Below are 25,891 nucleotides of genomic sequence, written 5' to 3'. Positions count from 1 at the left end.
ATCATTTGAAATTGATGTACAGTAATTTAAGTAAATGCAGAACTACTCTTTATATTTGGCTGCAGTATTTTGTGTATGTGTGTCTAGTTGCATACCTCACTGCAGTAAATATGTAGATATGTAGATGACAGATGACTGTCTCCCCTCCTCTCTCCACCTGTTGATCAGTTTGCTGGAGAGCAGTTACCACCAGGAGGAAGAGCACAGTCTCATCGCCCGCTACGCTGCTAGACTGGCCTCTGACGCAGCCGCCGCGGTGAGACACACATGCTATCTGAGGTCATAGTGGGAGAAAATACCATGAATAGCATCCTGACATGTGCTCAGCGCTAATACACATTTGTTCCAAATGCCTGTTTTCCTGAGTCAGGTCACCCATTCAGGAAGAACTCGTGCCTGTAATCATGACCCATCAGTGTTCCCTGTGGGTGCTTATCACTGCTATAGTCCACTGTAGCTCAGTTGGTAGAGCATGGCGCTTGCAACGCCAGGGTTGTGGGTTCGTTTCCCACGGGGGGCCAGTATGAAAAATGTATGCACTCACTAACTGTAAGTCGCTCTGGATAAGAGCGTCTGCTAAATGACTAAAATGTAAATGTAATGTAGTAGTGTATAAGGAAATAACATAAGCCAGATGACCTCAGTACAGTCGATAATGTCATGGTTCCCTGTGTGTTATGATAATATCATGGTTCCCTGTGTGTAATGAAAATGTCATGTGTCTCTGTGTGTAATGATAGTGTCATGTGTCTCTGTGTGTAATGATAATGTCATATGTCCCTATGTGTAATGATAATGGTATGTGTCCCTGTGTGTAATGATAATATCATGGTTCCCTGTGTGTAATGAAAATGTAATGTGTCTCTGTGTGTAATGATAGTCTCTGTGTGTAATGATAATGTAATGTGTCTCTGTGTGTAATGATAATGTCATATGTCCCTGTGTATAATGATAATGGTATGTGTCCCTGTGTGTAATCATAATGTCATGTGTCTCTGTGTGTAATGATAATGTCATATGTCCCCATGTGTAATGATAATGGTATGTGTCCCTGTGTGTAATGATAATGTCATGTGTCCCTGTGTGTAATGTTAATGTCATGTGTCTCTGTGTATTACAGCAACAGCAGCAGAGGGTCCACAGCGACATCTCTTTCTCTCTGGATGCCAACAAGCAGCAGAGGCAGCTTATTGCTGAGCTAGAGAGCAAAAACAGGTCAGGGATGGTTTCCATCTGAATTTGCTTTTCTCTCTCTGTTCACCTATTCTTTCCAACCCTGCCATCGTGCCAAATTACATGAACGGAATGTGCTAGGTTATTTAATGTGGTGCTCAATGTGCTTCCCAATTACAATGTGCTTCCCACACAAACTGTGGTTGGTAGTAATTCAAATGAGCTGTAGCCCTGTTTGCATGGTAGTACCAGAAAAATATAAAAGCAACTCAAGTCTGGTGACTTAATGTGGTCAAGCTAGCTGGTAGACCCCCCTGTAAGCCATCACACCATCTAAATCACATAAACAAAACTACCTCAGAAAGCTTACATATGTGATATATTAGCTTCAACTGGCCTGTGTTTGTGTCACAGAGAGATCTTGCAGGAGATCCAGCGTCTGAGAGTGCAGCACGAGCAGGCCTCCCAGCCTCCAACGAGCACGTCCCAACAGAACCCCACTCTGCTGGCCGAGCTACGGCTTCTCAGGTAGACCCATCTCAAATTCTTCTACAAAGAAATCTGTGAATAAATGTGTATATATTATGGCTGTTTTTCCTCTACCAGGCAACGCAAAGATGAGCTGGAGCAGAGGATGTCTGCTCTGCAGGAGAGTCGCAGGGAACTCATGGTACAGCTGGAGCAGCTGATGCTGCTGCTGAAGGTGCGTGAGAAAGCCATACAGTTTCATTTCTACTGTAATGTAGGCCTGCTAAGGAGAAGGGTAGAAAATCCAACACACTTTTCATTATCCAACCACTAGCGAGAGCACTTCTTCAAATCGAGCACTTCTTCAAATCTCACTGGGGCTTCATCATTACATTTTACATTTGAGTCATTTAGCAGACGCTCTTATCCAGAGTTACAGTTAGTGAGTGCATACAGTGGGGAAAAAAAGTATTTAGTCAGCCACCAATTGTGCAAGTTCTCCCACTTAAAAAGATGAGAGAGGCCTGTAATTTTCATCATAGGTACACGTCAACTATGACAGACAAAATGAGTAAAAGAAATCCAGAAAATCACATTGTAGGATTTTTTATGAATTTATTTGCAAATTATGGTGGAAAATAAGTATTTGGTCAATAACAAAAGTTTCTCAACACTTTGTTATATACCCTTTGTTGGCAATGACACAGGTCAAACGTTTTCTGCAAGTCTTCACAAGGTTTTCACACACTGTTGCTGGTATTTTGGCCCATTCCTCCATGCAGATCTCCTCTAGAGCAGTGATGTTTTGGGGCTGTCGCTGGGCAACACGGACTTTCAACTCCCTCCAAAGATTTTCTATGGGGTTGAGATCTGGAGACTGGCTAGGCCACTCCAGGACCTTGAAATGCTTCTACGAAGCCACTCCTTCGTTGCCCGGGCGGTGTGTTTGGGATCATTGTCATGCTGAAAGACCCAGCCACGTTTAATCTTCAATGCCCTTGCTGATGGAAGGAGGTTTTCACTCAAAATCTCACGATACATGGCCCCATTCATTCTTTCCTTTACACGGATCAGTCGTCCTGGTCCCTTTGCAGAAAAAACAGCCCCAAAGCATGATATTTCCACCCCCATGCTTCACAGTAGGTATGGTGTTCTTTGGATGCAACTCGGCATTCTTTGTCCTCCAAACACGACGAGTTGAGTTTTTACCAAAAAAGTTATATTTTGGTTTCGTCTGACCATATGACATTCTCCCAATCCTCTTCTGGATCATCCAAATGCACTCTAGCAAACTTCAGACGGGCCTGGACATGTACTGGCTTAAGCAGGGGGACACGTCTGGCACTGCAGGATTTGAGTCCCCTGGCGGCGTAGTGTGTTACTGATGGTAGGCTTTGTTACTTTGGTCCCAGCTCTCTGCAGGTCATTCACTAGGTCCCCCGTGTGGTTCTGGGATTTTTGCTCACCGTTCTTGTGATCATTTTGACCCCACGGGGTGAGATCTTGCGTGGAGCCCCAGATCGAGGGAGATTATCAGTGGTCTTGTATGTCTTCCATTTCCTAATAATTGCTCCCACAGTTGATTTCTTCAAACCAAGCTGCAGATTCAGTCTTCCCAGCCTGGTGCAGGTCTACAATTTTGTTTCCGGTGTCCTTTGACAGCTCTTTGGTCTTGGCCATGGTGGAGTTTGGAGTGTGACTGTTTGAGGTTGTGGACAGGTGTCTTTTATACTGATAACAAGTTCAAACAGGTGCCATTAATATAGGTAACGAGTGGAGGACAGAGGAGCCTCTTAAAGAAGAAGTTACAGGTCTGTGAGAGCCAGAAATCTTGCTTGTTTGTAGGTGACCAAATACTTATTTTCCACCATAATTTGCAAATAAATTCATTAAAAATCCTACAATGTGATTTTCTGGATTCTTTTTTCTCAATTTGTCTGTCATAGTTGACGTGTACCTATGATGAAAATTACAGGCCTCTCTCATATTTTTAAGTGGGATAACTTGCACAATTGGTGGCTGACTAAATAATTTTTTCCCCCACTGTACATTATCATACTGGCCCCCAGTGGGAATCGAACCCACAACCCTGGCGTTGCAAACGCCATGCTCTACCAACTGAGCTACACGGGACTACATGAGGAAGCTTCCCCAGCTTCAGTAAATCCTGAGGAGTTGCTCTGGTCTTGACAAGTCTTCCTTTCTCATCTTCTTACCATAATCCATAACTTTCTTTATAGTCCTGTGTAGCTCAATTGGTAGAGCATGGCGTTTGCAATGCCAGGGTTGTGGGTTCGTTTCCCACGGGGGACCAGTATGAAAAAAAAGTAATATGTATGCACTCACTAACTGTAAGTCGCTCTGGATAAGAGCGTCTGCTAAATGACTCAAATGTAAATGTATCAAAAATGACTGTTCCCCAGTTTCTTCATGTTAAAATATTTGGGATTTAACATTTTCCAGTCATTCTACTAAGGACAGTGTTTTGATCATATGATTATGACCACTGACAACATACAACCAACATAACTATCACATAATAAAACTGTATATACAGTTGAAGTCGGAAGTTTACATACACCTTAGCCAAATACATTTAAACTCAGTTTTCACAATTCCTGACATTTAATCCTAGTAGAAATTCCCTGTCTTAGGTCAGTTAGGATCACCACTTTATTTTAAGAATGTGAAATGTCAGAATAATAGTAGAGAGAATGATTTGTTTCAGCTTTTATTTCTTTCATCTCATTCCCAGTGGGTCAGAAGTTTACATACACTCAATTAGTATTTGGTAGCATTGCCTTTAAATTGTTTAACTTGGGTCAAACGTTTTGGGTAGCCTTCCACAAGCTTCCCACAGTAAGTTGGGTTAATTTTGGCCCATTCCTCCTGACAGAGCTGGTGTAACTGAGTCAGGTTTGTAGGCCTCCTTGCTCGCACACTCTTTTTCAGTTCTGCCCACAAATGTTCTATAGGATTGAGGTCAGGGCTTTGTGATGGCCACTCCAATACCTTGACTTTGTTGTCCTTAAGCCATTTTGCCACAACTTTGGAAGTATGCTTGGGGTCATTGTCCATTTGGAAGACCCATTTGCGATCAAGCTTTAACTTCCTGACTGATGTCTTGAGATGTTGTTTCAATATATCCACATAATTTTCCTTCCTCATGATGCCATCTATTTTGTGAAGTGCACCAGTCCCTCCTGCAGCAAAGCACGCCCACAGCATGATGCTGCCACCCCCGTGCTTCACGTTTGGGATGGTGTTCTTCGGCTTGCAAGCCTTCCCCTTTTTCCTCCAAACATAACGATGGTCATTATGGCCAAACAGTTATATTCTTGTTTCATCAGACCAGAGGACATTTCTCCAAAAAGTATGATCTTTGACCCCATGTGCAGTTGCAAACCGTAGTCTGGCTTTTTTATGGCGGTTTTGGAACAGTGGCTTCTTCCTTGCTGAGCAGCCTTTCAGGTTATGTCGATATAGGACTTGTTTTACTGTGGATATAGATACTTTTGTACCTGTTTCCTCCAGCATCTTCACAAGGTCCTTTGCTGTTGTTCTGGGATTGATTTGCACTTTTCGCACCAAAGTACATTAATCTCTAAGAGACAGAACGCGTCTCCTTCCTGAGTGGTATGACGGCTGCATGGTCCCATGGTGTTTATACTTGCGTACTATTGTTTGTACAGATGAACGTGGTACCTTCAGGCGTTTGGAAATTGCTCCCAAGGATGAACCAGACTTGTGGAGGTCTACAATATTTTTTTCTGAGGTCTTGGCTGATTTGTTTTGATTTTCCCATGATGTCAAGCAAAGAGGCACTGAGTTTGAAGGTAGGCCTTGAAATACATCCACAGGTACACCTCCAATTGACTCAAATGATGTCAATTAGCCTATTAGAAGCTTCTAAAGCCATGACATCATTTTCTGGAATTTTCCAAGCTGTTTAAAGGCACAGTCAACTTAGTGTATGTAAACTTCTGACCCACTGGAATTGTGATACAGTTAATTATAAGTGAAATAATCTGTCTGTAAACAATTGTTGGAAACATTACTTGTGTCCTGCACAAAGTAGATGTCCTAACCGACTTGCCAAAACTATAGTTTGTTAAAAAGAAATTTGTGGAGTGGTTGAAAAACGAGTTTTAATGACTCCAACCTAAGTGTATGTAAACTTCCGACTTCAACTGTAGGATAACATTCAGTCAGAGAGTCAGTCATAACAACAGTCAATGGGGATAGGAGTTTAAGAAGTCTTACATAAACTGCTTACTCTACTGACTTAAGTGGTAAGGCTATCAATCTAATTACTCAACTGAAGGGATCAATGCTAATCCAGTTAGCCCTACCTAGCATGAGCATGCTAGCATCAGACTTGCTATAGGCCTACTATATGGGAGAAAATCCCAATAGGTTTTTACATGTGAAAGAAATTGTCTTCATTGATTGATTATACTATTGTGTGTTTTTATGACAGTACATGAATAACGTTTTTCTCAACAGGAGGAGGAAAGGAAGCAAGCTGTAAGTTTGTCTGTGAAACCTAAAATAACTAATGCTTCTTACAAAGAGACTTCTGAATGTGATGTTTGTGGTTTTGCTGACAATATTTGATCAGGTCTCATGGGAACTGAAAATGCAGCAGTCAATTGAACTAACAGCATGTTAAATATTTAACTAATATTGACTTAATGGAAAGTGGTGCTAAATGGACCTAAAATTCATTATGGCACGTGCTCAATGTTTGTTGCTTACCAGCCATGGATGTGTTTTTGGATAAACATGCTTAACATAACAGCTTTTTCAGCAGAAAACTTTACTGGCCTGAACTTTAGCAATTTTTGCTCCATTACTGGGTCTTATAACATTGTAATTAACAATATGGGAATGATGCTATTACTGATACAACTCTTAGAGGTTTCAAGCAGTGATGAGGAGTAGGGCCATGAGCTTTTCCTGACCAAAACTACAATCCCCACTTGACGTTCCCCATACACAGACCTATGGAGATTCAGAACTTCAGAAATTCCACCCACCCCACTACCCCCCATGCTAACAGGACAACATCCCAATCAGAAGAGACCAACAGTCCAGCAAGACAGCTATGCTGTGACGAGGTGTGAATGAAGGAGTCAGGCGCAGGAGGTAAAACACCGAAGTCCAGAATTTATTCCGTTTACATAAATAAAACGCGCCCAGCGTCAAAACGAAACTATCACAAGGGAAATATTCCACTTGGCAATAGCAAAATGGAAGAGTAGTTCAACCGAGCTACTCGCTCTCACAATGAAACAATCACTCACAAAGACAAGGGGAACAGAGGGAACACTTATACACATACTAATTAGGGGAATGAGCACCAGGTGTGTGTGATTGACAAGACAAGACATGACAAGTGGAGTGATGAAAATGGGATCGGCAGTAGCAAGTAAGCCGGTGACGACGAACGCCGAAACCTGCCCGAACAAGGAGGGGAGGCAGCCTTGGCGGAAGTCGTGACAGTACCACCCCCTTGACGCGCGGCTCCAGCAGTGCGCTGACCCTGGCCTCGGGGATGGCCAGGAGGACGCGGAGCACGGCGAGTCGGATGGCGACGGTGGAAATCCCTCAACAGGGAGGGATCGAGGATGTCCCTCCTTGGAACCCAGCACCGTTCCTCCGGACCGTACCCCTCCCACTCCATGAGATACTGAAGGCCCCCCACCCGACACCTCGAATCCAGTATGGAACGGACCGAGTACGCCGGGGCCCCCTCGATGTCCAGAGGAGGTGGAGGAACCTCCCGCACCTCAGACTCCTGGAGCAGACCAGCTACCACCGGCCTGAGGAGAGACACATGAAACAAGGGGTTAATACGGTAATCGGGGGGAGTAACAACCTGTATGTAACCTCGTTTATCCTCCTCATGACTTTAAACGGCCCCACAAACCGCGGGCTCAGCTTCCGGCAGGGCAGGCGGAGGGGTAGATTCCGGGTCGAGAGCCAGACCCGATCCCCCGGTATGAAAACCGGGGCCTCCCTGCGGTGGCGGTCAGCGTTCGCCTTCTGACGACGTACGGCGCGCCGGAGGCGAACGTGGGCAGCATCCCAAGTCTCCTCCGCGCGCCGAAACCAGTCATCCACCGCAGGAGCCTCGGTCTGGCTATGGTGCCACGGTGCCAGGACCGGTTGGTAACCCAAAACACATTGGAAGGGTGTTAGGTTAGTGGAGGAGTGGCGGAGAGAGTTATGAGCTTATTCTGCCCATGGCAGGAACACCGACCACTCCCCCGGCTGGTCCTGACAGTAGGTCCGCAGGAACCTACCCACATCTTGATTCACCCTTTCCACCTGCCCATTACTCTCGGGGTGAAATCCAGAGGTCAGGCTGACCGAGACCCCCAGACGTTCCATGAACGCCTTCCAGACACTAGACGTGAACTGGGGACCTCAGTCGGACACTATATCCTCTGGTACCCCATAGTGCCGGAAGACGTGAGTAAACAGAGCCTCCGCAGTTTGTAGGGCCGTGGGGAGACCGGGCAGAGGAAGGAGGCAGCAAGACTTCGAAAAGCGATCCACAATGACCAGGATAGTGGTGTTACCTTGGGAGAGGGGAAGATCAGTAAGAAAGCAATACTAAGGTGAGACCATGGTCGTTGTGGAACTGGTAAAGGTTGTAGCTTACCCGCTGGGTGGTGCCTAGGTGCCTTACTCTGGGCGCATACTGAGCAGGAGGAAACATACACCCTCACGTCCTTAGCCAAGGTAGGCCACCAGTACTTCTCGGTCAGGCAGCGCATTGTACGACCGATACCTGGATGACCAGAGGAGGGTGTCGTGTGTGCCCAGTAGATCAGACGATCACGGATAAGCGCAGGCACGTACTGCAGCCCAGCTGGACACTGCGGTGGAGATGGATCTGTGCGTAATGCCTGCGCTATATCCGCGTCCATCGCCCATACTACCGGCGCCACAATGCATGAGGCCGGGAGTATGGGGGTGTTGTCTCTGGGCCTCTCCTCTGTGTCATACAGCCGAGACAGTGCGTCTGCCTTCACGTTCTTCGTACCCGGAATGTATGAGAGTGTGAAATCAAACCGGGTGAAGAAGAGGGCCCACCTGGCCTGGCGAGGATTCAGCCTCCTCGCTGCCCGAATGTACTCCAGGTTACGGTGGTCTGTCCAGACGAGGAAAGGGTGTTTCGCCCCTTCGAGCCAATGCCTCCACACCGTCAAAGCTCGGACAACAGCCAGCAGCTCCCGATCACCAACGCCGTAGTTCTGCTCCGCCGAGCTGAGCTTCTTCAAAAAGAAGGCACAGGGGCGGAGCTTGAGTGGCGTGCCTGAGCGTTGGGATAAGACAGCGCCTATCCCTACCTCGGACGCATCCACCTCCACTACGAACGGTAGTGATGGATCGGGGTGAGCCAGTACCTGGGGCTGAGGTGAACAGATCCCGCAATCTACTGAAGGCCAAATCAGCCTCAGCAGACCAGCGGAGCCGGGACGGCCCACCCTTCAACAAGGAGGTAATGGGAGCTGCGACCTTGCCAAAGCCCCGAATAAACCTCAGATAGTAGTTGGCAAAGCCAAGGAAGCGATGCACCTCCTTCACCGTGGTTGGAGTCGGCCAATTACGCACGGCTGAAATGCGATCTCCCTCCATCTTCACACCTGTGGTAGTAATGCGATATCCGAGGAAGGAGATTGACTGCTGGAAAAACTCACACTTCTCTGCCTTGGCATGAAGATAATTCTCCAGCAGTCGGACCAGTACCTTGCGAACCAGGGACACATGCTCGGCGCGTAGCGGAATACACCAGGATGTCATCGATGTAGACCACCACACCGCGACCAAGCATGTCCCGCAACACCTTGTTCACAAAGGACTGGAAAACGGATGGAGCATTCATCAAACCGTACGGCATCACCAGGTATTCATAATGCCCCGAGGTTGTGCTGAATGCTGTTTTCCACTCATCCCCTTCCCGAATACGCACCAGGTTGTAGGCACTCCTGAGGTCTAATTTGGTGAAAAAACGAGCCCCATGCATTGACTCAATCGCTGAAGGAATGAGGGGAAGAGGATAACTAAATCGTACCGTCACCTTATTCAGTGGTGGATAATCAGTGCACGGGCGTAAACCGCCATCTTTCTTCTTCACAAAGAAGAAACTCGAGGAAGCAGGTGAAGTGGAGGGACGTATATACCCCTGGCGCAGGGACTCGGTGACGTATGTTTCCATAGCCTCCGTTTCAGCCTGCGACAGGGGATACACATGACTCCTGGGATGTACAGCGTCTACCCGAAGGTTTATCGCGCAATCCCCCTCCCGATGAGGTGGTAATTTAGTCGCTTGTGTCTTGGAAAACGCGAGCACCCAGATCATGGTATTCAGGGGGAATGCGCACGTTGGGGGAACCGTCTGGACTTTCCACCGTGGTCGCACCAACGGAAACAGACACCTACCCGGACCCTCACGCGACCACCCTGTAAGAACCCTCTGCGGCCATGAAAAATTGGGGTTGTGAAGGGCTAACCATGGAATACCTAAGACTACAGGGTAAGCAGGAGACTCAATAATCAAAAAAGTGATCTGCTCAACAGTAACCTCCTTAACCAACCCGGACCCTAATGGTCGACTATCAAGTGCTCTGATGGGGAGTGGAATGGATAGGGGAACCAATTAAATGCCTTGACGGCGTGAAAATGCTCTGTCCATAAAGTTCCCAGCTGCGCCTGAATCGACTAGCGCCTTAGACTGGGAAACTACCAGGTGATCGGGAAAGGAGATAGATAAGGTACAGTGTGCCGCAAAGGGCTCTGAACAAGTTTGGGTGTTTGTTACCTGGGGTGATGTGTGAGTACCCTGCCTACCGCCTCCAGACCCAATGGAACGTTGACTGCGACATGAGGTAGATTGTACCTTAGTGCCACCAGAGTGGCACTGTCGCTGTCCTCCTGCGCTCTCTCGACCGGCGGCTCCCCCCAGCTCCATCTGCTCGGGGTCAGAGTCTTCCGGAGTGGGAACGGGCAGACCCCTACCAGGATGTCCTCTGGCTGCTAGCAGATTGTCCAGCCGGACGGCCATGTCCACCAGTTGGGAGAACGATAGCATGGCATCACGGCAGGCTAGCTCCCGTCGGAAGTCCTCCCTTAGGTGGCACCGGAAATGGTCGATCAGGGCCCGCTCGTTCCACCCGGACCCCGCTGCCAGCATCCGTAACTCCAGCGCGTAGTCCTGTGCGTTCCTCATCCCCTGCCTCAGATGGACCAGTCGTTCGCCCGCCTCTCGACCCTCAGGCGGGTGATCGAAACCGGCCCGAAAGAGGCGAGCAAACTCCCCGTAGTCCTCCAACGCGGCACCTCCCTCGTTCCACACCGCGTTGGCCCACTCCAGGGCTCTCCCACAAAGGCAGGAAACGAGGACGGATACCTTCTCCCGCTCCATTGGCGCCGGCCTGATGCTGGAGAAATACAGCTCTAGTTGGAGCAGAAATCCCTTACATCGCGCTGCCGTCCCATCAAACACCGGTGGCCGGGATATCTGGATCCCTCCAGAGGCTGGGGTGTAGGTGGCTGGATCCAGTTGACCAGCTGGTCTCGATAGATCGGGTCCTCTCCTCTCCAGGCGTTGTACTACCTGAATCACCCGATCCATCGCTTACCCCAAGCTGGCCAGCATCGAGGAATGCTCCTGGACCCTTGCCACAACTCCAGGCATGCGGTCTTCTCCTGCTGACTCCATTCAGGTGAGTGATTCTGTGACGAGGTGTGAATGAAGGAGTCAGGCACAGGAGGTAAAACACCGAAGTCCAGCGTTTATTCAGTTTACATATTAAAACGCACCCAGCGTCAAAACGAAACTATCACAAGGGAAATATTCCACCTTGGCAATAACAAAATGGAAGAGTAGCACAACCGAGCTACTCGCTCTCACAATGAAACAATCACTCACAAAGACAAGGGGAACAGAGGGAACACTTATACACATACTAATTAGGGGAATGAGCACCAGGTGTGTGTGATTGACAAGACAAGACATGACAAGTGGAGTGATGAGAATGGGATCGGCAGTAGCTAGTAAGCCGGTGACGACGAACGCCGAAACCTGCCCGAACAAGGAGGGGAGGCAGCCTCAGCAGAAGTCGTGACATATGCAGAAGGGGCACGAAGAATAGATCACCCTGCTGCAGCCGAGCTAAACCAGATAAGGCATCTGCTGAACATAATCTGCTAAAAAATCCATTAATTCCTTCTTCTTATCAGAAATAGAATGATTAGAAATACAACCTATTATCATTATGAGTTCAGTTTTACATAAGATACCCAGGAAAGGGTTAACGTTAGCTCATATAAATATATGTAACCTCAGAAACAAAGTTCATGACATTAGTAATTTGCTAATCTTAGATAGTATGAATATATTAGCAATTTCTGAGACTCACTTAGAACGCGCATTTGATGATACAGCAGTAGGAATACAAGGATATAACATCTATAGAAAAGACAGGAATGTCTATGGGGGAGCTCAGAGAGGATCTCATGACAAGTGAAGTAGAAGTGCTGTGGTTGCATGTTCACCTGCCTCATCTGAAGCCTCTTCTTTTAGGGTGCTACTATAGGTCACCAAGTGCAAACTGTCAGTATCTGGAGAATATGTTTGTGATGTTAGATAAGGTCCCTGAATGTATCAGATAAATGTATTTTCTTGGTGACCTGAACATTGACTGGTTATCATCTAGTTGTCCTCTCAAGAGGAAGCTTCTTACTGTGACTAATGCATGTAACATGACCCAGGTTATCACTCAACCAACTAGAGTGTATACCAATAGTGTTGGATCTGTGACATCCACTTGTATTGACCATATCTTCACCAATGCTGCAGAGCTTTGCTCCAAAGCAATATCAGTTCCCATTGGCTCTAGTGACCATAACATTGTGGCAATAACAAGGAAAGACAAAGTACCAAAGGAAGGGCCTAAAGATATTTATAAGAGATCATACAAAATGTTTTCTCAGGACTCATTTGTTGAAGATGTAAAAAATGTATGTTGGTCTGATGTGTATAAGGAGGAGAATCCAGATGCAGCACCCAGAGAATTTGTAATTGTATTCTTACCAATTGTTGACAAACATGCAACTGTTAAGAAACTAACTGTGAGAACTGTTAGAGCCCCCTGGATCGATGATGAACTGAAACATTTTGTGACTATATATATATATATATATATATATTACCAAAACAAGATAAATTACATAAAAAAACTATAGGAAAATACTTTGGAGCACCGTAAATGATATTATGGGCAGAAAACCCAATTCATCTCAATCGTTCATTGAAGTTGATGGGTCATTTATAACTGAACCTTTTGATATAGCCAATCATTTCAATGACTATTTCACCGGTGAAGTGGACAAACTGAGAAGTGAAATGACAACATTGAACAGTGAACCATCATATTTGTGTATTGAACATCTAATAATGAAAGAGAAGGAATGCTGTTTTGAATTTGGTCAAGTTTGTGTGGAAGAGGTGGAAAAATGGTTGTTATCCATCAATAATGATAAGCCACCAGGTATAGATAATCTAGATGGGAAACTATTGAGAATGGCAGCAGACTGTATAGCCACCCCTATTTGCCATGTCTTTAACCAAAGCCTAAAGGAGTGTGTCCACACTCAGTTTGCTGCCTGTTCTTAGTAAACTGATGGAGAGAATTGTGTTTGAACAAATACAATGATATATATATATAAAAAATAAGTTAATTACTGACTTTCTGCATGCATATAGGGAAGTGCACTCAACTTGTACTGCACTGACTCTGATAATAAGATGATAGTTGGAGCTGTATTGTTAGATTTCAGTGCAGCCTTTGATGTTACTGATCATAATTTGTTATTGAAAAAACTAACTTGTTATGGCTTTACATCACCTGCCATCACATGGTTGGAGAGTTAGTTATCCAATAGAACTCAGAGAGTATTCTTCAATGGAAGCTACTCTAACATCATATACACTACCGTTCAAAAGTTTGGGATCACTTAGAAATGTCCTTGTTTTTGAAAGAAAAGCAATTTTTTTGGCCATTAAAATAACATCAAATTGATCAGAAATACAGTGTAGACATTGTTAATGTTGTAAATGGCTATTGTAGCTGGAAACGACTGATTTTTAATGGAATATCTACATAGGCGTACAGAGGCCCATTATCAGCAAACATCAGTCCTGTGTTCCAATGGCACGTTGTGTTTGCTAATCTAAGTTTATCATTTTAAAAGGCTAATTGATCATTAGAAAAACCTTTTGCAATTATGTTTGCACAGCTGAAAACTGTTGTGCTGATTAAAGAAGCAATAAAACTGGCCTTCTTGAGACTAGTTGAGTATCTGGAGCATCAGCCTGTGGGTTCGATTACAGGCTCAAAATGTCCAGAAAAAAATTACTTTCTTCTGAAGCTCGTCAGTCTATTATTTTTCAGAGAAATGAAGGCTATTCCATGCGAGAAATTGCCAATAAACTGAAGATCTCGTACAACGCTGTGTACTACTCCCTTCACAGAACAGCGCAAACTGGCTCTAACCAGAATAGAAAGAGGAGTGGGAGGCCCCGGTGCACAACTGAGCAAGAGGACAAATACATTAGAGTGTCTAGTTTGAGAAACAGGCGCCTCACAGGTCCTCAACTGGCAGCTTCATTAAATAGTACCCACAAAACACCAGTCTCAACGTCAACAGTGAAGAGGCGACTCCGGGATGCTGACCTTGTAGGCAGAGTTGCAAAGAAAAAGCCATATCTCAGACTGCCCATCTTAATCTTTTATTTTTATTGGCCAGTCTGAGATATAGCTTTTTCTTTGCAAGAAGCTAAAAGGACTATGTACAGTGGCTTGCAAAAGTATTCACCCCACTTGGCATTTTTCCTATTTTGTTGCCTTACAACCTGGAATTAAAATGGATTTTTTTGGGGTTTGTATCATTTCATTTACACAACATGCCTACCACTTTGAAGATGCAAAATATTTTTTATTGTGAAACAAACAAGAAATAAGAGAAAGAAAACAGAAAACTTGAGCGTGCATAACCCCCCCCAAAATCAATACTTTGTAGAGCCACCTTTTGCAGCAATTACAGCTGCAAGTCTCTTGGGGTATGTCTCTATAAGCTTGGCACATCTAGCCACTGGGATTTCTGCCCATTCTTCAAGGCAAAACTGCTCCAGCTCCTTCAAGTTGGATGGGTTCCGCTGATGTACAGCAATCTTTAAGTCATACCACAGATTCTCAATTGGATTGAGGTCTGGGCTTTGACTAGGCCATTCCAAGACATTTAAATGTTTCCCCTTAAACCACTCGAGTGTTGCTTTAGCAGTATGCTTAGGGTCATTGTCCTGCTGGAAGGTGAACCTCCGTCCCAGTCTCAAATCTATGGAAGACTGAAACAGGTTTCCCTCAAGAATTTCCCTGTATTTAGCGCCATCATTCCTTCAATTCTGACCAGTTTCCCAGTCCCTGCCGATGAAAAACATCCCCACCACCATGCTTCACTGTGGGGATGGTGTTCTCGGGGTGATGAGAGGTGTTGGGTTTGCGCCAGACATAGCGTTTTCCTTGATGGCCAAAAAGCTCAATTTTAGTCTCATCTGACGAGAGTACATTCTTCCATATGTTTGGAGAGTCTCCCACATGCCTTTTGGTGAACACCAAACGTGTTTGCTTATTTCTTTCTTTAAGCAATGGCTTTTTTCTGGCCACTCTTCCGTAAAGCCCAGCTCTGTGGAGTGTACGGCTTAATGTGGTCCTATGGACAGATACTCCAATCTCCGCTGTGGAGCTTTGCAGTCGTTCAGGGTTATCTTTGGTCTCTTTGTTGCCTCTCTGATTAATGCCCTCCTTGCCTGGTCCGTGAGTTTTGGTGGGCGGCCCTCTCTTGGCAGGTTTGTTGTGGTGCCATATTCTTTCCATTTTTTAAATAATGGATTTAATGGTGCTCCGTGGGATGTTCAAAATTTTGTATATTTGTTTATAACCCAACCCTGACCTGTACTTCTCCACAACTTTGTCCCTGACCTGTTTGGAGAGCTCCTTGGTCTTCATGGTGCCGCTTGCTTGGTGCTGCCCCTTGCTTAGTGGTGTTGCAGACTCTTGGGCCTTTCAGAACATGTGTATACTGTATATACTGAGATCATGTGACACTTAGATTGCACACAGGTGGACTTTATTTAACTAATTATTTGACTTCTGAAGGTAATTGGTTGCACCAGATCTTATTTAGGGGCTTCATAGCAAAGGGGGTGAATACATATGCACGCACCACTTTTCCGTTAGTTATTTTGTATAATTTTTTGAAACAAATTCTTTTTTTCATTTCACTTCACCAATTTGGACTATTTTGTGTATGTCCATTACATGAAATCCAAATAAAAATCCACTTAAATTACAGGTTGTAATGCAACAAATTAGGAAACATGCGAAGGGGGATGACTACTTTTGCAAGGCACTGTATGCTGATGATTGCACACTCTACACATCAGCACCTACAGCCAGGGAGCTCACTGAGACTCTCAGGAGTTACAGTCAGTGTCAGAATGGGTAATTAACAATAAACTGGTCTTACATACATCAAAAACCAAAAGCATTGTATTTGGTTCAAAGCAGCTGAACTCCTAGGAGTAACATTGGATGGTCAGTTATCATGGTCAAGTCATATTGACAAAGTTATTGTGAAGATGGGAGAGGTATGTCTGTTATTAACACAAAGATCAACTGTACTAGTTGTTCAGGCTTTGAGGGTTGAGGAGAAATTGACGACTTCTCTTCTTTATAAGAAACATTTGTGTGTTAAAAATGGCTAACCACTTAAATAATCTATTTGCATACACTTTGAACAGACATACATACCCCACCAGACACGCCACTATGGGTTTCTTCACAGTACCCAAACCAAAAACAGATGTAGTTATGTATAGAGCCATTGTATAGAGCCATGCCATCGTGTAATGCTCTGCCACCAGATGTTTATCTTTTAAAAAAACAGATAAAATGTATTTGTAAGTTTTATGTGGACCCCAGGAAGAGTAGCTGCTGTAGCTAATGGGGATCCTAATAAACTAAACCAAACTAAATAACTGAATAATTCAGTATAGAAATAGCTCCACAAACATTAGATGGATCAATGTGGATCATCACTGGTTGTTACTGCACTGGTGTGTTACTGCTACTACTGACACAGTGACAAGAAGTGACACCTAGAGTCACACTAAACCCATACTTCCTGTTTCCTGTTTCAGACTCAGGGGCCTGGCTCCCCCCGCTCGTCTCCCAGCCACACAGTCAGCCGGCCCATCCCCATGCCAACCCAGTCAGAGTCTGCCGGCACCACACCCACTCACACCCCTCAGGACTCACTCATGGGTGTGGGAGGGGATGTGCAGGAGGCCTTCGCTCAGGGTAATACACACACACACACCTTTACAGTTAGGAGTGCAGTAGCTTCCTCAGGTTCTGGAAAGCCACAGTGTGTGTAGGCTTATGTACCAGCCTCTGTTCTATCCCCAGGCCCCAGGAGGAACTTGAGAAATGACCTCCTTGTTGCTGCTGACTCCATCACCAACACCATGTCTTCATTGGTTAAAGAGCTCAATTCAGGTAATACTATGGTCTCACTGTGTCTCTGACTTTTGAAAATATACCTTTCACATCCTCAGAGCATTTTAAAGCTGTGTGTGTTTTGTCTTCTTCAGAGGCTGGAATTCAGTCAGATAGCAACATGGACTCTCAGACAGATGAACTGGTCTCCTCTCCCACTTCCGATCTTCTAGCACAGATGACCACTAAACCACGGTAACTACAGTATGAAATATGCACAGTGTGTAGATATGCTGTATGAATCTCTATAAAAAGCTAAAAATCATATACAGTAGATTGTAGTATGGTAATGTTAGATTTACCTCCATAGTGTTGGTGGCATGAACCCTGGTGGAGTTGAGGAGGAGTGCTATGAGAACGACTTGGTTCAGGTGTTGGAGGATGAGCTGAAGATGGGGGAACTACTGAAACACAGACAGGAGCAAGAGAAAACCTGTATGGTGAGCTATTGTTTGAGTTATTATTATGGAAAATAAGTGAATTTCAAAACATATTCCTTACACATACCCCCTGTATATAGCCTCGCTACTGTTATTTTACTGCTGCTCTTTAATTATTATTTTTTACTTATCTATTTTTTTACTTAACACTTGTTTTTCTAAAAACGGCATTGTTGGTTAAGGGCTTGTAAGTAAGCATTTCACTGTAAGGTCTACACATGTTGTATTCAGCGCATGTGACAAATAACATTTGATTTGATTTGAATTCTTCTCTCTTCGTTTTGGCTGTGTTCCTGGTGCCGTACAGGTGACTTTGCAGCAATGACCATATTTAAGAAGTCTCCTGGTAAGAAGCCTAATTCATTTCTCTGTGGTCTTTTAAATGTTCTTACCATTTGATGTTCACTGCGCAAAAATAATAACTATTAATCTTCTGTGTCTATTTGATTCACTGCCTGGAATATATTTTTTCTTACTACGATATATTCCAGCACAAATGGGCAGAGTATTTAACTCCCGCTCCTCTCAACAGGTAAGCAATATGAAAAGCAACAAAAGTAGAAAAACACTGGAAGATGGATGAGATGAGAAGGCATATAGAGAACGCTGTGAAGAGATGATGGTCCACATGCATGCAGGGGCTCCAAGCCAAGCTAAAAAAGAAGTGACAAGGAGGAAGGATCAAAGTTATGACACTGCTAAATCCAACAATAGAATACATAGTTATATTATGTAAAGATCTATTTTTTAAACCAACAGCGTTTTTAAGTGAATACTGTGAACCGATATGGAGGGATTATAAAACAACACAGCTGTCTATTATACCACCGGTGCCATAAAATCTAATAACTTTATTGAGAATTATTTGTTGATTTCTAATCATATTATTTTTGGGTACGAGTTGTTGAAGAATTGTTCAAGTATATGCTGTAGTTCATTTTTTCCTGGGGCCGCATTCGGTCTTCAACGAGGTCCGGAGGGCCGCACTGAATGTTTTAAATATTTCCTTGCTGTCAAAATTTGCAGAAAAATTGTCCTCTATCAATCATTTTGGGAATTTTCTATGCTCTATGACTGTCTAGTGTTTAATAGCAAGCTGGACCGTCAAGAAACTATATGAGTATAGGTCCATTATCATTTCTACACAGTTTCGATTTGATTTTAGTCATTTTAAAGTATATTTTTACTCAAACCACCCACGGGCCGGATTGGACCCCCTCCGACCCGTATGTTTGACACCCCTACTGTAGGTGTATTGCTGGACAAACCTGGCCGTTGTCTTTCCGTGAGATTGCTTTTTAATCCAAATAGTAAACGTGGTGTATGTGTAAACTGAGGCACAACTGTCTATAACCCAGAAGGTAGCTACAGTATGTCTGACCGCTATGACCAGGTTGGCCCACCAGTCCAATGATTTCTAACTACTGGTGTTGTATGGCTTTTGTATTTGTTGTTTGACCTTTTAGCTTTTAGTTTGACCTATTGAAAGAGTGGCTTGTCAGATAGTTTATTTTATTTGATACATATCTCATATTGTGTGCCCTGCCTTAGCTGGTTAGCCTAGCTCACTTTTGGATGGGGTACAGTCAGAGACCTTCAATGAAGCATGTACTGTAGCTAACATTGTTCCAGCCACTGTTAAAATGCAAATTTACATTCACTGTCAAAATCACCCAGAAATATTGTCTAGTAGTTAATAGTACTGTATTACATAAGACAACTTCGCAGCAGAGGAACAATGTTATTTGCATTCTTCTGCATTTTGTGTTTGTCTCATTGCAGATTTGATTGAATTCCACCTGGAGTATTAAGCCGGTAGGTGATACTAAGAGAATGAGACAGTATAGGACGAAGAAGCTGAACCTATGATACATCTGATGCTGGAAAGTGTTGTCTACTGAAGGATTTTGTTAACTAATAGCTATACATTGATTAAGAGTTATAGTTGAGTTCATTTTATGAATAGCTGCTTGAGATTTGAAGATGTGACGATATAAATGAAATTGGAGTAGGGAGTACAGTACATAGACAGCACATAGTAGATAGAATGGACAGCACAGAACATATAATGGACAACAATGTTCATAACACTCCAGATTCTAAGGTTTACACTTGCAAGAACAGAGAACATTGTTTGTTTACCATGTTTCAGAATCAATATCTTCTATTTTACCATAGATTTTGAAGTTGCATTGTCATTTAAATGTTCTGACCAAATTATTAGTGTTCTTCTACTCACTCACACACAAATCTCCCTCAAACATACACTCAAAGATACTCACAGTCACACCCAAGCTCAGTGTGTGTAAATGTTACCCAGTCACTTGAAAAGAAGTGGCGCAAGCCAATTTTAAATCATAAATGTGTGAAATATATCTAGTATGATTTTCGGGCTAGTTCATGTAAGTGATTTTGCATGGTGGTGATGATGCATAATAAAGAATTTACACAACATGAGAATGTTGTTGCCTAGGAGCTCTTTCTCTCTTCTTTTTCCCATCACTTATAAAATGCACCTGCATAGCCTGGAATCCAAACTGATATCTGTTTGAAACAATGATGAAACGGAGCATATCAGTTTGGATTCCAGGATAGCAATATGATATCCCATAGGCTTTCTTTACTGCTCCACATGTATTATCTGTCACTAGTTCACTGCTCCCAGCTCACTGCATTTAATTCATCACCTACCCTCCCAGTTGGAACAAAAGAGCAGACAACCATTGCTAGATAAGATCACTACGTGTGTATAAACTCACACATAATGTAGGTGTATCCCTTGGCTACTGTGATTTTCCTACTGATTTAAATTCTTAGGGAATCATGTATTGAGATAGGGTCCCTGTCGAATTCAGAAGTAGCCTTCAAGTTGACATGATTCCCTAAGAATTTAAAATCAGTAGAATAATCACACGCAGCAGCTGGTACTGAACGTCAGAAAGTCTGTCAAATAACCCCTTGGGCAAAAGAAAATACCTTTGCCGAAGCATTTCAGCCAAGGTAATCTTAAATGGTAATGACATTTCATGCTTTCTGGCTCCTGACATATTTATGAAACTGACACCATCGTCTCATTGCTTTGCCTGCTCTGTCCTCTGTTTCTGCTCCCCTGCTCTTGCTTGACATGCCACTCCATTATTCTGTCTTCCTCCCTCTAGGTAGGACTTGAGTGCCCCCTGCTGTTCAACAAGTATCTTCTTCTTTGGTATTATGGTGGTCCGCAAACAAACGTTATAGGTGCATGACTCCACCTACTTTATTGGCTGTATATCAGCCTACTATTCTGTAGTATGAATTCATTACACTTTGTGAAAAAATTGCCCTACCAACTAACCCTACACCCCATTAAAACCTCATCACTATTCCACTACTTTTGCGCTATCTGATCCTACATCAGGCCAACAGCCTGGGAGGACAGGACACTATCGTTAAAAACACCTTGTAACTCTTCTGCAGTAAAATCTCGTACACCCAAGTACTTCTCTGCAGCTGCCACCACAACATCTATCCTCTGTGATTTATGTTCCATTCCTGTGATACAGCTGACAAACATGGCCATGAACGCCAAAAAAACCAACCTTACTGAAGCACGTTATTCCTATCACTCTCTATTGACCTCGGCCTACTCACAGGCACCCTGGACCCATCTTCCTCTACTACTCTCTTCATTGCCTCAGCATATTACACCTTCTGTACTACTCTGATCCTGGCAACCTCAACATGTCTTTCTCTCACCGGACACCTCTGATCTCCAGCACCATGCGTACCCCTACAGTTTACACACACAACTCTTTCCACCGATACTACACATTCCTTTGCCTCATGTCCTCCTGCACACTTCTCACATCTAGCAATCTTCCTCCTACAGACTGCTGACACGACCATAAGCTTGACACCTAAAACACCGTAATGGGTTAGAGACAAAAGCTCTCATGGGATAACTTGCACATCCTAACTTTACTTTATCTTTAAAAACTCTGCATCAAAATTCAGAAGGACAGACAGTGTCTTCTCTGTTTCACCACGCTCTCCACCAGGTCTGCGTCGCACCAAACGGCGGTCGTCACAGACACCGGGAATCTTCAACTTCATCTTCAACTTGACCAAACCCTCCTCAACACTTAACGCTAGTCCAGTTATCGCTCCTTTCAACAGAGTTCTTGTACCCAGTCGATTTTGCTGTGACTCTTATGTGGATGATGTTAAAAATATGATGTGATTAAAAGGAGCATCCAGACGCTGCACTTGATGAATTTATGAAATTGCTTCTTCCAATTATTGATAAACATGCACCTGTTAAGAAACTGACTGTTAGAGCTGTTGAGGCTCCATGGATTAATGAGGAATTGAAAAACTGTATGGTTGAAAGACATGGGGCAAAAGGAGTGGCTAATAAGTCTGGCTACACATCTGACTGGCTGACTTAATGCAAATTGAGAAATTATGTGACTAAACTCAACAAAAAGAAGAAGAAACTTTATTATGGAGCCAAGATCAATGATATAAAGAATGATTGAAAAAAACTTTGGAGTACTTTAAATGAAATTATGGGCAGAAAAACAAATTCAACTCTATCTTTCATCGAATCAGATGGCTTATTCATCACAAAACCATTTGATGTTGCCAATTATTTTAATGATTACTTTATTGGCAAAGTGGGCAAACTTAGGCAGGAAATGCCAACAAGAAAAGCATTGCAAGTTTGAATTTTGTAAAGTTAGTGTGGGAGAGGTGGAAAAATAATTGTTATCGATCAATAATGACAAACCTCCTGGCATTGACAACTTCGATGGAAAGCTACTGAGGATGTTAGCTGACTCTATAACCACTCCTATCTGTCATTTATTTAATCTGAGCCTAGAGGAAAGTCTTTGTCCTCAGGCCTGGAGGGAAGCCAAAGTAATTCCGCTACCCAAGAGTGGTAAAGCGGCCTTTACTGGTTCTAACAGCAGACCTATAAGCTTGCTGCCAGCTCTTAGCAAACTGTTGGAAAGAATTGTGTTTGACCAAATACAATGCTATTTCTCTATAAACAAATTAACAACAGACTTTCAGCATGCTTATAGAGAAGGGCACTCAACATGTACTGCACTGACAAAAATGACTGATGATTGGTTGAAAGAAATTGATAATAAGAAGATTGTGGGAGCTGTACTGTTAGATTTCAGTGCAGCCTTTGATATTATTGACCATAACCTGTTGCTGAAAAAACGTATGTGTTATGGTTTTCAACCTCTGCCATATCGTGGATTCAGAGCTATCTATCTAATAGAACTCAAAGGGTTTTCTTTAATGTAAGCTTCTCTAATGTCAAACATGTAAAGTGTGGTGTACCGCAGGGAAGCTCTCTATGCCCTCTACTCTTTTATATTTTTAACAATGACCTGCCACTGGCATTAAACAAAGCATGTGTGTCCATGTATGCTGATTATTCAACCATATTCGCATCAGCAACCACAGCTAATGAAGTCGCTGAAACCCTTAAGAAAGAGTTGCAGTCTGTTTTGAAATGGGTGGCCAGTAATAAACTGGTCCTGAACATCTCTAAAACTAAGAGCATTGTATTTGGTACAAATCATTCCCTAAGTTCTAGACCTCAGCTGAATCTGGCAATGAATGGTGTGGCTGTTGAGGAGTTGAGGAGACGTAATTACTTGGCGTTACCTTAGATTGTAAACTGTCATGGTCAAAACATATACAGTACCAGTCAAAAGTTTGGACACACCTGCTCATTCAAGGGTTTTTCTTTATTTTTACAATTTTCTACGTTGTAGAATAATAGTGAAGACATCAACACTATGAAATAACACATATGGAATCATGTAGTAACCAACAAAGCGTTAAACAAATCAAAATATATTTTATATTTGAGATTCTTCAAATAGCCACCCTTTGCCTTGATGACAGCTTTGCACAATCTTGGCATTTTCCTCAACCAGCTTCACCTGGAATGCTTTTCCAACAGTCTTGAAGGAGTTCCCACATATGCTGAGCACTTGTTGGCTGCTTTTCCTTCACTCTGCTGTCCGACTCATCCCAAACCATCTCAATTGGGTTGAGGTCGGGGGATTGGGGTTGTCAGGTCATCTGATGCAGCACTCCATCACTCTCCTTCTTGGTAAAATAACCCGTACACAGCCTGGAGGTGTGTTGGGTCATTGTCTGTTGAAAAACAAATGATAGTCCCACTAAGCCCAAACCAGATTGGATGGCGTATCGCTGCAGAATGCTGTGGTAGCCATGCTGGTTAAGTTTGCCTTGAATTCTAAATAAAGCACAGACAGTGTCACCAGCAAAGCACCCCCACACCATAACACCTCCTCCTCCATGCTTTACGGTGGGAACCTCACATGAGATCATCCGTTCACCCACATCGCGTCTCACAAAGACATGGCAGTTGGAACCAAAAATCTTCAATTTGGACTCCAGACCAAAGGACAAAATTCCACCGGTCTAATGTCCATTGCTCGTGTTTCTTGGCCCAAGCAGGTCTCTTCTTATTATTGGTGTCCTTTAGTAGTGGTTTCTTTGCAGCAATGCGACCATGAAAGCCTGATTCACACGGTCTCCTCTGAACAGTTGATGTTGACATGTGTCTGTGACTTGAACTCTGTGAAGCATTTATTTGGGCTGCAATTTCTGAGGCTGGTAACTCTAATGAATGTATCCTCTGCAGCAGAGGTAACTCTGGGTCTTCCATTCCTGTGGCGGTCCTCATGAGAGCCAGTTTCATCATAGCGCTTGATGGTTTTTGTGACTGCACTTGAAGAAACTTTCAAAGTTCTTGAAATCTTCCATATTGACTGACCTTCATGTCTTAAAGTAATGATAGACTGTCGTTTCTCTTTGCATATTTGAGCTGTTCTTACCATAATATGGACTTGGTCTTTTACCAAATATGGCTACCACACTCCAAAAAGCAAGTTCTGCAGGCTCTAGTTTAGTCTCATCTTGATTATTGTCCAGTCGTGTGGTCGAGTGCTGCAAGGAAAGACCTAGTTAAGCTGCAGCTGGCCCAGAACAGAGCGGCACGTCTTGCTCTTCATTGTAATCAGAGGGCAGATATAAATACAGTGGCTTGCGAAAGTATTCACCCCCTTGGCATTTTTCCTATTTTGTTGCCTTACAACCTGGGTGTGGATACCTATTCACCCCCCCAAAGTCAATACTTTGTAGAGCCACCTTTTGCAGCAATTACAGCTGCAAGTCTCTTGGGGTATGTGTCTATAAACTTGGCACATCTAGCCACTGGGATTTTTGCCCATTCTTCAAGGAAAAACTGCTCCAGCTCCTTCAAGTTGGATGGGTTCCGCTGGTGTACAGCAATCTTTAAGTCATACCACAGATTCTCAATTGGATTGAGATCTGGGCTTTGACTAGGCCATTCCAAGACATTTAAATGTTTCCCCTTAAACCACTTGAGTGTTGCTTTAGCAGTATGCTTAGGGTGATTGTCCTGCTGGATGGTGAACCTCCATCCCAGTCTCAAATCTCTGGAAGAAAAACAGGTTTCTCTCAAGAATTTCCCTGTATTTAGCGCCATCCATCATTCCTTCAATTCTGACCAGTTTCCCAGACCCTGCTGATGAAAAACATCCCCACAGCATGATGTTGCCACCACCATGCTTCACTGTGGGGATGGTGTTCTCGGGGTGATGAGAGGTGTTGGGTTTGCGCCAGACATTGCGTTTTCCTTGATGGCCAAAAAGCTCAATTTTAGTCTCATCTGACCAGAGTACCTTCTTCCATATGTTTGGGGAGTCTCCCACATGGCTTTTGGCGAACACCAAACTCTTCTGTAAAGCCCAGCTCTGTGGAGTGTACGGCTTAAAGTGTTCCTATGGATAGATACTCCAATCTCCGCTGTGGAGCTTTGCAGCTCCTTCAGGGTTATGTTTGGTCTCTTTGTTTCCGCTCTGATTATTGACCTCCTTGCTTGGTCCGGGAGTTTTGGTGGGCGGCCCTCACTTGGCAGGTTTGTTGTGGTGCCATATTCTTTCCATTTTTTAATAATGGATTTAATGGTGCTCTGTGGGATGTTCAAAGTTTCGTATACCCTGATGTGTACTTCTCCACAACTTTGTCCCTGACCTGTTTGGAGAGCTCATTGGTCTTCATGGTGCCGCTTGCTTAGTGTTGCCCCTTGCTTAGTGGCATTGCAGACTCTGGGGCCTTTCA

At 43.9% G+C, this 25,891-nt stretch overlaps 1 protein-coding gene across 6 annotated transcripts in view; it reads left to right on the top strand.

The window, feature by feature from the left end:
• LOC121535340 (dystrobrevin alpha) overlaps positions 1 to 20,188 on the top strand; it is a 53,184-nt gene extending 32,996 nt beyond the window's left edge. For 3 of the 6 annotated variants that reach the window (XM_041842313.2, XM_041842309.2, XM_041842311.2), the window contains 11 exons: positions 169 to 256; positions 1,121 to 1,215; positions 1,588 to 1,701; positions 1,780 to 1,876; positions 6,148 to 6,168; positions 16,916 to 17,075; positions 17,184 to 17,273; positions 17,369 to 17,468; positions 17,584 to 17,713; positions 18,021 to 18,059; positions 18,246 to 20,188. In XM_041842313.2, coding sequence (XP_041698247.1) covers positions 169 to 256; positions 1,121 to 1,215; positions 1,588 to 1,701; positions 1,780 to 1,876; positions 6,148 to 6,168; positions 16,916 to 17,075; positions 17,184 to 17,273; positions 17,369 to 17,468; positions 17,584 to 17,713; positions 18,021 to 18,038 — 913 coding nt within the window. In that variant the 3' untranslated portion in view covers positions 18,039 to 18,059; positions 18,246 to 20,188. The remainder of the gene's footprint in view (positions 1 to 168; positions 257 to 1,120; positions 1,216 to 1,587; positions 1,702 to 1,779; positions 1,877 to 6,147; positions 6,169 to 16,915; positions 17,076 to 17,183; positions 17,274 to 17,368; positions 17,469 to 17,583; positions 17,714 to 18,020; positions 18,060 to 18,245) is intronic. The other 3 variants (XM_041842314.2, XM_041842315.2, XM_041842310.2) reach the window with 2 other exon arrangements.
• Positions 20,189 to 25,891: the final 5,703 nt, after the last annotated feature.

The sequence above is a fragment of the Coregonus clupeaformis genome, chromosome 21 (assembly GCF_020615455.1).
Source record: "Coregonus clupeaformis isolate EN_2021a chromosome 21, ASM2061545v1, whole genome shotgun sequence".
Classification (NCBI taxonomy): domain Eukaryota; kingdom Metazoa; phylum Chordata; class Actinopteri; order Salmoniformes; family Salmonidae; genus Coregonus; species Coregonus clupeaformis.
Note: the sequence above shows the minus strand (reverse complement) of the source record. Positions and strands in the feature narration are given on the sequence as shown.